The sequence below is a fragment of the Ursus maritimus genome, unplaced genomic scaffold, assembly GCF_017311325.1.
Source record: "Ursus maritimus isolate PB19 unplaced genomic scaffold, ASM1731132v1 scaffold_11, whole genome shotgun sequence".
NCBI classification, from domain to species: Eukaryota; Metazoa; Chordata; class Mammalia; order Carnivora; family Ursidae; genus Ursus; species Ursus maritimus.
The window spans coordinates 55225745-55237860 of NW_024423453.1; the positions used below are offsets into that span (position 1 = coordinate 55225745).

The window sequence follows — 12116 nt, forward strand, 5'->3', positions numbered from 1 at the left end:
GGTCACTGTTAGCAGTTTGGCCTTAATGCTAAATAAAATCACTAACTATGAAGAGTTTAAACTGAAAGGTCACGTTATCTGATCTGTCCTTTTAAACTGTTGCTCTGGCGTATAATCGGAGACCAGCTAGAAGCCTTCTGCAGCAGTACGGAGGAGAAGCGATGGGACTTCAGGAGGGTAGGCATAAAGGGAGGGGGAGAGTCTGACTCCAGTTATGAGCTCAGGCATAGACTCCAGAAGCCATGTGGTGGACTAGATGTGGGGGTGAGGGTGAAAGGGATCAGGGACAACTCGGTGGACTTCAGCTTTACCATTTGTGTGGATTGTGTTGCCAGTCTCTGAAATGGGGAGGACCGGGGAGGAACAGGATTGGGGCAGAGGGAAATAAGGGCCTTGTTTTGAACGTGCCCAGTTTGAAATCCCTATTTGGATAAGTCAGTAAGTGGACATAAGAATATAGTCTAGCACACAGGATGAGAAAAATATTTTTGGGAGCATCAGGATGTAGGTGGCAATGAAAGCTACGGGACTGGGCATATTACAGGGAGAAAGATGTGATGAGGAAGAGTAAGGGGACCGAGTCTGAGCCAGGGATAATCCTTCCTGCACGTTGAACTTCCAGGAGGAGGAGATGCCAGCAAAGGAGAGTAAGAAGGAGGAGCCCCTGGGATGGGAGAGAAACCGTCAGAGTGGCGTAAGAGGGGGCAGGAGACAGTGTTTCAGGAAGGATGTGATGCCAGCTCTGTCCACGGCCACTTCAGAGTCCAGTCAGATGTGGACAAGGAGGAAACCACTGGGTTCAGCCACTGTGGATATTGTTGGTGGTTTTAACAAGAAGGGTTCGGGGAATCCGGAGAGCACCAACAATCAAATGGCATGAGTTGAGAGAAGTTTGCAAAATACGGGAGGAGAAGCAACAAATAATAGATGGTGTCGGGGAAGTTTTGTTCACCCACCAGCAGAGATAGGGGCCGGTATCTGGGAAGGAGTGTGGGGTCAAGAAAGATGTTTTTTTGCACTTTGTTTGCTTTTTTGTTTTCATAACGGAATTACTAGAGTATATTTCTGTACTAATACAAATAATCCAAGAGAGAAAACCTAGATCATGCAGGGGGGGAGAGTAAGAATGAGACCAAAGTCTTGGAAAGGGAGAAAAGGGGTGGAATCTGGCCCACACGTGTGCTAGATGGAGAGGGCGCTACCTTCCAGGACTACATGGCAAAGAGATCATCTTAAATTCATATTAGAAATAGGAAAGGTATATGTAAGCATGTGAAAATAAATACAGACATCTCAAGTTTCCATCACGGCCCCCCTCCCCTGATTGTAAAATGGATTACACAGGTTTTCACAACTTTAGGAGTTCCCAAGAGGGCAGGGCAGGATGGTGATCCTGAAATGTGGGATGAAGGAAGTGGCATTAAACCTGACCTTGTAGGAATCGGATGGAGAGGAGGGCAGGGCAGCATGAAAAATGTGGGGAAGGGGCAGGAATACTTGAGCATAATTCACGTAGGCAGACCCAGTGTGACATTTATTTGTAAGTTCTCAGTGCTTTGAATAATCAGACAAAATATGGTCCCCTTCTAAGGGACATTTAGAAGCCTGCAGGGATGTTGTAGAGTACCCCCACCAGTGTAAAGCCTCTCCGAGTATACGGTTTTTTCTATGGGTTTTAAAGATACATGATGAGAAGCTGAAGGAGTCAAAACACAGCTTTAGGCATTCCTTAGCTTAAATAACTTTTATAATATCTTCTGGCTTAGTTCTTAGCTCCATGACCTTGAACAGTTATCCAGTGGCTCTGTGCTTCCTTTTCTCCATCTCCGCATAGAGAAAATTACATTATTGTAAGGATTGAGAGCAGTGCCTGACACATAGTGTGAGCTATGATTACTGTTATAAAAATAGGAATTTTTTTAAAGAAACTTAAAACATACAGATAGAGGGAAGCTATAAAAATCATGTGTAATGCCACAACTCTGTGACAGTTACGCTTCGTGTTTTGGTCTTTGCAGTCTTTATCCTGTGTGTGTCCCTTTTACTCTGCATACTCTTCTGTACTTTAAGATTTAACCTGTCACAACTACCCATGTCATTAAACTTTTTTTTTTTTTTTTTTAAGAAAGAGAGCAAATGGGGGGAAGGGGCAGAGGAAGAGGGAGAAAGAGAATCTCAAGCAGGCTCCATGCCCAGTGTGGAGTCCAATGCAGGGCTGGATCCCACAACCCCAAGATCATGACCTGAGCCAAAACCAAGAGTCAGACGCTTAACCGACTGAGCCACCGAGGTGCCCCATGTTAAACATTCCTTAAAACTCATTTTAATGTCTTTATAGTCATTCATCGTTTATAAAATTTTAAATCATAGGCATTGCTTCATTAGTCTTATCCAAGCCTTAAATGATTATTGCTGCACTGGTGGGTATAGCAACTGGAAAGAAGGGAGGGAGAGGATGAGTAACTCAAATGGGGGCGGAATATATTTACTCCTTAAATTTTGAAAAGCAAAGTATGCACAAAGGATGAACTCCATGACTAGTTTCACTAAAGTCCCTCAAGTTCTCAAATATATGTTTAATACATACATATATTTTTAAATGGTTGATATTTGCTCTCACGAAGACTTGGTATATCTCGAAGTTGAAGTTGTATGATTTACTTCCAACTTGTTCTACTCAGAAATACCACTTTTGGGGCGCCTGGGTGGCTCAGTCGTTAAGTGTCTGCCTTCGGCTCAGGGCGTGATCCCAGGGTCCTGGGATCAAGCCCCTCATTGGGCTCCCTGCTCCGCTGGGAGCCTGCTTCTTCCTCTCCCACTCCTCTGCTGGTGTTCCCTCTCTCGCTGGCTGGCTCTCTCGTGTCAAATAAATAATTAAAATCTTAAAAAAAAAAAAAAAAGAAATACCACTTTTTTTCTTTTATTAAGGAAGATAACAGATTGACAAAAATAATAAAAACATATTGTTTTTATGAGTATGAGGGAAATGGGCATTTTAATGATTTGCTATTTTATACCCCCTCCTGGGGAAATATTTAAAAATGGAAATACTATATCCATTCCTAGTGGAATGATAAGATTATGGGAAAGCCACATACATGTATTTGAATGAGCCATTAGAAAATCATAAAGTACATGTCTGATGTCATGGGAAGGCATTTCACAATATATTGAGTAGGGGAAAAAGCAATTTAACAATATGCATAGCATCGTCTTCTTAAAATATATATGTACACAGGGATAAACTTTGGAAGGATATGCTCCAAAGTATCTGAGTGGTGGTATTCCAAATGATTTTTTTTTCTTTAATTTTTGCTATTGAGCATTTTCTGGGTCTTTTCCTATAAGGAAGTATTAAAGTGGGTATGTTTTTTAAATGAAAAGTGAACGCCTTTTAAAGGCAAGATAGCAAGCGCATTTTTGTGACATTTCCACTGGCACTGCATTTCCAGAATAGAACAGAGATCACGGGCATTTGATTCCTTCACCGTCTGTGTGGGGAGCGATACAGAAATATCATTTAGGCAGGTGAACATTAGGTGAACAGATAGATGGATAGTAATTGCAAGTTCTGGAACATGTCTCTCCAGACTGGAGCCTCCATCAAAAACTGAAAGTGATGTTTTGATAAATACAAAAATGTTAACCAGAGACAGGAATGTCCTTTCCTGACCAGCAGGTGCAGAGCAGATGACCAAAGGGAGGAGACAGAAGGAGAGAAGGAGGGGAGAGTCATCTTGAGGGGGGAGGGAGCTTGCTGGCACAGATAGGGAGATTTGATCTGCCACCATCTGCAAGAGCTTCTCTGACACCTGAGACAGAAGGTGACATTGAGATTTCACAAGGGTTGGATAGGTGTGCAAAAACTAGCAAATATATTCTCATTCAGGGGTTACAAACCTTTTTGGCCCTTTACCTTTCTCTGAAAATCAGGTGGAAAAAAATTGGGAAAAAAAGAATTTTCAGAAAAAGGAAAGGTTTTCTAACTAGATAATCAGAGAGGATTTTATTTTTAAGTTAAAATGTTTGGAATCGGATGAAAAACAGCTATATGTCTCCAGTTTCTGGCTGCTTTGAGAGCATCTGTGATAACTTCTGTAGGACTTTTGCTCCCCTTCCTTTTCTCTTTAATGCTCCCGTGATTCCAGTAAAACGGATCTGTCTCAGGTTATCCATGATTTTCTGGTAACCAAGTCTACTGATTTTTCCTCCTGTTTCCCCTGCTCACGTCCCATACCTCCTCATCACAGTTAAAACTTTCTCCATCTCTATCACCTATTTTTGATGTTTTGCTGGTTCTGCTGCTTTTATTTTGCTACTCCCCCAGTTCATCCTGCATGGTTAATTTTCCCAACCACCAGTCTCAATGCCTACACAGAAAGTCCAAACACTTTGGCCCTCGTATTCTGCATCCTGAGCCTTTCCTGACTTCCTCCCACAGCTGCCTCCCAGCATGTGCTCTTCTGTGGTTGCTCAGTTCACTTTCTGTCCCCAGACAAGCGTTTGCAGTTCCCAAGGTTCCATTCCTTCATCCTACCAGCAGTTGAAGGCCTGCCATTAGCAAGGCATGAAGCTGAGCCCTCAGAGGAATAGAGTCCACAGCACATGGAGGTCATATGGCAGGGGGGGACGTCATAGACCAACCGCAAGTTCAGAAATTCTCTCCCCCCTGCTTTCTAGTTATGTGATCTTATGCAAATTACTTAATCTCTTGGTTCCTCAATTTTCTAATGTGTAATTGGACATAATTCACCTCTTAGTGAGATGAGTTATTATAATAATTAAATGTCATACAATGCCTAGCAGATTACCAGGCAAAATAGCAAGTACTCAAAAATTGGTAGTTCCGCTCCTAACGCCACCCCAATTCTTCAAAGAACTTATAATTTTCTAGCAGATATGATGTTATAAGTGACCTGAGTAGTGTAAGCGAGAACACAGGGAGTTCAGAGAAGACAGAGCACTGAAAAAACTATTAGGCTTATCTTAAAAGAATATCAAGAGAAGACTAGCTAAGAGTTTCCTATGGGAGTGAATAATGTAACTAAATGGACGAACATGGGAAACGACCAAGAAAGGAATGCCCTCACCTCCTTTGGGTCTTTATGCAGAGTTCCCATCTTGATGGAGCCTTCCTTGCCACCCCACTTAACATTGCATCCCACACCATTCCCGTTCTTCCCTATACCCCTGCTCTGATTTGCTTTCCCATTTCACTCACCTCCATGTCATGTATATATTTAGTCTGTGGTCTGTGTCTTCAAAAGAACGTGAACTCCACAAGGGCAGGGGTGTGTGGGGTGTACATGTATACTTCTTCACTGCTGCATTCCCATTACCTAGTGGAATGTACACCGGTGAGTATCTTCAACTCTCTGGCTTGGGGTTATAGGACATGGAAGTTCTGGCTGATGGAGCTAGAAAATCTGGTTGGAAATTACGAAAGCAACTAAATAGCAAGGTTTTAGGTTTTTAAATTTACTGAGTTGAAACTCCTTACCTTAGGTTTTTTGTTTTTTTTTTTAAACAGGAAAGGTGTGCTTTGGTAAAAAATGATATAGGTTGAAGATTGACAGAGAGACAGACGAAGACAAGATAGGAATCTATTGTGGTAGTCCAGGAACTAACTAATAAGAAAGCCTATACTTAGTGGTAGTTAGAGAAGTAAATAGGAAGGGATAGCAGACATTCCAGCAGAGTCACCTAAACCTGACTGTTAAAACATTAATAAAGGACGGGAGAAATAGAGTCATGGAAAGGAACACTGGGCAGTTATCCAAGAAGTTGAGGAAATACATATATTCTAAATGTATTTATAAGCAACAATAATTGCAAAGAGTACAGGTAGTGTGATTCCATTTGTAGAGATATGTACATAAATGTATGTATGTTAATACATTAAATTTATCTGACAAATAGACATCAAACTATTAACATGTGCAGAATGGCATTAAGGAAGGTACCCACACGGGTCTTTAGTATTATGTCACACAATTCCGTGCCATTTGGTTACTTTTCTATAAGCATGTATTATTTTATATTAAAGTATCTACATAATTTAACTCACTTTACGTCTCATAAAAGAAATGTCAAGAGTGTACTTCTTATCACAATTATTTTAAATCTATCATTTAAAATCTCTTGTGACAAAACATGTGAGCATTAAAATGTAAGTATAGCTTGCATTTTGCCTAAAAACCTGATAAGGTGACCCTTAATTCAAAAACAGTAATGAAACGAATGAATTTGGGAAAGCATGATCCAAAATCAGAGACCTTCTTATTCAAGAATAAAGCCACTATTTTGTTCTAATTTATCAGAGTCAGAAAGCATCTCCTAATTAATGAGTAATGAAGACTTTAATAATCCACACAATGTGATCTCTTGGGAAAGGGTTAAAGTTTAAAATCATGAATGCTTTGCACACACACACAGACACACACACATGCATTTATTTCATAGCTTATAAGCCATTTAAAAATATGGTCGTGATGACGAAAGTGAAAACTGAAACTAATAGTAAATCTTGCATGAAAAACATACTGCTTTGAAGAAAGCTTTTATAGGAGATCTTTGCTTTAAGTAGTTTTCCGAAAAAAAAGTTCAAGTAAAAATGGTCTGAACCATTCCCTATTTCAACATAAGACTTTGTATGTTATTATGTAAAAATGAAAAATTTTACTCTTTGAAGCAGTTATAGATATGACTCAAATCTTACATTTATCATTATTTTTCACTTTCTCAGGTGCCAGTTCAACAGATTCTGAGAGTGAAAATTTAGCTTTCAAATCCAGCCTTGGAGCCATGCCACAGTAAGTGCCTGTGATCCCATCAATTATCTGTATAACAAAGAATGTGGACGGAATCATTGGGGTAAGAGGACACCTTGTGCTGTGAAGGAAGAGGTCAGCTGATGTCATTCGAAGATCAAATATTTGAATGTGCAACACAATTTTTCACTTAGGAATTTCGACTGCAAAGTCTGCATTTCATCATTGAGATGCCAAAATCAAACCATAGACAATCTTAAGTTTCAAAGACAACTAACTGGTTATAAATATACAAAAACAACTGTGACATTGAGAGGAAATTAGTTAAATCATTACCAAAATGTAAATGAGGACCGGTCTATTTATACAATTGGAAAGTGTCTAATTAGGCCAGAAATGGGTTTCTACGTGGATGAAGTCTATTACTAGTTAGATCTTATCATGAAAATTGTAAAATGTAGCTCTTCTTATGAAGACAAATGGATTATTTTCCAAAATAATTATTACGTAAATCTATGGTAATAATTGGTTTTTTGCAAAAATAAAATCAAACCTACTAAAATTTTGTAGAAAACTCCATGAGTATTGAGACTGTGCTCATAAATTCCTTTGATCTGCTAGCAGATACATAACGATTATGTCTATTCAACATCAAATAATCCCTGAGTATTGATGTTAGAGGAACCTTATGAGATCATATACTCTGCCACTCCTGATTTCAGATAAGGATCTCAAGTTTCATGAAGTTACTTGACTCGCTTGAGATTGCACAGCCAACCTTTTAGCAAAATTGGGCCTAGAAACCAACTCTTCTTAATCTTTCTCTACACCTCACTAACTTTTATGCAATAAGAAAAGACAAAAGTGCCAAGACCGTCTCAACAAAATTAGAAACCAGGACAAAGAACAGCTGCTAGACTTAAAATAGAGCACTACAACTTTGAATTAAGTACAGAACACTAACCCTAAAGATTTCAGGTGTTTGCTTATTGCTAAAGATTGGACCTTTTCCAGGTATTTTCTTTTCTCTTAGGATTTCCAAGTTCAGTACTCTAGGTTCTCTGATAATAGCTGAGTTATATATAGTTATTTTTATTTTATCCGTGTGTTTATTTTGCTAATATCTATAAGGTCTGTTCTATGCATATGTTGACCACAGCTATTCTAACTGTAGGTTATGGTGTCCCATTTCTGAAGCACTTATAAGTGAAGTGGATTGAATGCACAAAAAGAAACTGAGCTCTTGTGGGGAGATCTTTTAGAGGGTAACTCCTGCTTTAAAAAAATTGATTGAACACACTTGCCTCCTTATTTTCCAGAGCTCAAAAGAAAACAACTTCTGTCTCCTTGACAATAGGATCATCATCTCCAAAGACAGGAGTGACCACAGCTGTGATTCAACCATTGTCTGTCCCTGTTCAACAGGTAAGTGTGCCTTGGACCAGAGTCCACAGTGAGTCAAACTCATTAGCAAACTTCTTGGTTTAAAGATTGCAGCTTTGATTCCAAGGAGTACACTCCCTGCAGTATTTTTTAAGTGGAAACACAACTGGGAGGAGAGAATATGGTAGGTAAAGTCCTTCCTTTTAATCCACTAAAAATCATCTTTAATCAAAAACACATCACCAATTAGTCAACATCTGCATTTCCATCAAGAATGTCTCTAACGGCCAATAACCTGATAAAATGTTATCTCTTTTAGCTATGACTATTTGATTTTTCTTCTACCTATGTGTCCTCTTCTGTTTAGCCAAACTTATTAGCTCATTTAAAACAAATTAGAAGCCAGAAAAGTCCACATACCAACAAAAGATTTTCCACGAGATAAACAGAAAATAAAAAATTCAAATTCCTTGACTTAACCAAGCATTTTTATCCTGCTTTTATTTCATTGTTAGACTGCCATATCCAAGAAAGAACAACAAAACAAACTACTGGAAAGTAATAGTGAGTTTACTTTGCAAGCACAACAGGAGATTTTTAAAAAAAAACAGTGAAGAAAATTAGAACTGAATGTTTTAATCAGATGTAGGTTACTTTGCCCTTGTGCTATGATGTGTATATTTAAATACAACCCACAACAGAAGGCTTCCCCACCCCTGCCTTTGAAATGTAAACTAATTCCTAACTAATAAGTATGTTTTGTGAGCATCAGCAGGCCCTCGATCTATTGAGCGCTCAGGGTTTAGTAATTGTAGTATGTGCCATATACTCTTGGATATGTGGACTATGGAAACAGTAGAGAAAAGACTTTCGAGTTTATAAACTTGAAAAGAACCAACCAGTGTAATTCATTCAAAGATGGCATAGAGATTTCCTATAAACCCCTCAACCAGAGTGGAACTTGTAAAAATATTTCTGATGAAATCAGTGGATTTTTTTTTGGTGTTTGATATTTAAATATTGACGAGTGACAAATGCTTATTAGCACCATGCTAGGCATTTCATTGGAGGAAAAAAAAAATACATTACCAGCTTCATTCCCAAACAGTTTATAGAACTATGCATGGGAAACAGGAAATACACGCATGAAACATTCTTGAATGTGGTAGAATATGTTAAAGTGTAGCACAAAAGCCTAAGAGCAGAAAATATTTAAACATGTAGGCACCATAATAATGTAAACGGTACATTTTAAATGGTTTACATTCTCCAAGAACACTGAATGGAAGGTCACACATTCCAGTTGTATAGGTAGGAGGATGAGGGGCTCACAGAAACTCCTTTGCTTTATTATTATAAGCAACATCACGTAAAGTTGATCACCCTGGAGCCAGATGGCCAGGGTGCAAATCCCAGCTCTACCACTTGATGTAGCCTCTCTATGCCACGTTTCTTCATCTGTAAAATGAAGATAATACCATCTATCTCACAGGACTACCCCGAGGATTCGGTGAGTGAGTGAATCTCCATATAACACTTAGGACAGTGCCTGGCACAGACTAAATACTGTGTAAGTGTTCAAATAGTCTTTGGACATATAAAGACAATGAAAAGTGAAACCCAGTCCTGAATCACAAGCTAATGAGAAGTCTTACAAGAATAATGAATAAGGCCCTTTATTATCCTAGCATCTCTACAACTCTGCCAACATTCTTGATGATAACTTGTGACATATTTAGACACATAATAGCAGATCACCATCATCTGGGGTTAAGAAGCTAACAATTGCTTACTTCTATGTAAGCAATTGTTAGCTTCTTAACCAAAGTGTTTGAAAATAAATGGTTGTAGAAAGAGACATATTTCTGTTCAGTACTCTGGAATCTTTGTATTTCCCCAGAAATGAGTGCCATTCAGTAAGTATTTTAGCACCTTTGTTTTTTGCACATCAAGAAAAAACAGTATATTCCTTTTCAACTTGTTTCCTGTAATCCCTTGTATCGAAAAAAGAGTGCAGGTTAAATATAAGGTAGATGTTTGATAATTTACCCTCCCCTGCCAGTAACTTGTGCTTTTAATTTCATGAATCCAGACTGTATTTAAAAATAAAATATAATGTCTGTGAGAACTTTTGAAAAGACCCCTGTGGAAGTCCCCCACACAGAAATCCATTTGGTAATAGCATTTACAAGCTCATGGATCCCTAAGGAACCAAGGAACTTTTACCTTGAATATCCTTTTGAATAGAGAAGAATAACAGCTGTGAAATGAGGACGTGGAACAATGTCTCTACTGTGTGTGAGCGTAGACCAGCAAAATGATAGATGGCGATATTTGCGTTCCCTCGTTCCATTCATGTGGAGCCATCCCAGTAAGGAGAGCTTTCTTTAGCCCATCTTTTCAACAATTTATATATTGAGAATTTGATCCATGTGTCTCTGCGTTTTCAGGTTCACAGCCCAACCTCGTATCTCTGCCGACCCGATGGAACTACTCCTGCCTGCTTTCCTCCTGTTTTTACAAAGGTCTGACCCCTGCAAGTTTCGTTCTCTGTGTTTGCTTTGGTCCTTAAATTCCCTTCACATGGGGCTTCGTGTAGCAGTCTTTAAAAGTTAAAACGTACAGATTCGTAGGCTCTCATGGTTACCTTTGGGGCTGAACAGGTATTTAGGGAACAACTGTTGTGTGAGTATCATCTCGTCAGGGGTCTGAGCGACGTGGGCGTGGTCAGTGACCCGCTAGAGCTTACAATAGAGTGGGAAAGCCAAGATGGGTGGAAAAAAATGAGACAAAGAGCTCTGTAGGAAATTGCTTGGGAGAACCAGCAAGTTTTGTAGGGGAAAAAAAAAAAAGACGAATATTCAATTTGTTCTCTAAGTTTGTGTTTTGCGTTGCCAAACTGAATGACATCCATTTCATTAGTCAACTGCTCAACTCAGAAATAGCTCCACGTGGCATATCTTTTTTTTTTTTTTTTGAGAAAATTATAAACCTTGATTGAAAGACATCTACAAAGGCCCAAATAAGTGGGGAGAGATTCCATGTCTGTGGACTGGAAAATGGTAAAGAAGTCATGACTCCCAGATTAATCTATAAATTTAATGCAGATCTAGCTGTAATTCTAATAGGTTCCTTGTTTTATTTGTTTGACATAGAACTTGGCAATTTGATTCTAAGACAAAAAGGTCTAAAGATAGCCAGGGTACTCCTGAAGAAGGAAAATGGGTTGCTGGTAAGGGAGGCACAGGATTTGTCCTTGGAGATGTCAGAACTTTGTAAAGGTGGAGTAGTTGGGATAGTATGGTGCTGAATAAGACCAGACAAATTGGCAGGTGATCAGAGCCCACAGACACTCCAATATATACAGAAACCTACAGATTGCTGGGTAAAGAATGAATTTTCAGTAGAGATAAAAAAAAAAAAATGGACTCCTATGTCACACTTTTTACAAAAACCTAGACCAAGCAAACGAAAGACAAATGTGAAAAAAACAAATCCATAAAACCTGTGCACAGCAGTAGGGAAGAGCATCTTGCTTGTCTTCTTGTAAGAAATGATGTTTTTTCCTTCCAAGCCAGCCTGGAGCCAGCATTATTAAAGTCACTTCCTAAGTAGGGTATTTAGTGTAAGACACTGGCAACAAATGGTAACATTTGACAACAACTTTGAAAGTACCAAAAAAACAAAACAAAACAGTAAAACCTGACTGAAAGCAGTGCCACTGTAGTCGTCCATGAAGTTGTCCTTTAATGCTGAGAACAGCAGATGTTCCCACGGTGTGGGTAATTCAGCTGCTTTGTGGTTTAGAACTTTTCAAAGCAGATTCACCAAATCATCACCGAGAAGTCTGTGTTACCTGATGTTGATTTGAGGGGTCCCAACGCACCTCTTGATTTAAGCAAATAGGGAGGATGTGAGATTTTGCTCCCCCCCCCCCGGGCTTCCCCACAGTGGCCTGGCATA

At 39.1% G+C, this 12116-nt stretch overlaps 1 protein-coding gene across 2 annotated transcripts in view; it reads left to right on the forward strand.

Annotated features, from left to right (window-relative positions):
- Positions 1-12116, forward strand: part of PALLD (palladin, cytoskeletal associated protein) — a 370015-nt gene that overhangs the window by 143901 nt on the left and 213998 nt on the right. For both annotated transcript variants that reach the window (XM_040626427.1, XM_040626428.1), the window contains exons 3-5: positions 6746-6812; positions 8090-8195; positions 10604-10678. In XM_040626427.1, the coding sequence (XP_040482361.1) occupies positions 6746-6812; positions 8090-8195; positions 10604-10678 (248 nt within the window). The remainder of the gene's footprint in view (positions 1-6745; positions 6813-8089; positions 8196-10603; positions 10679-12116) is intronic.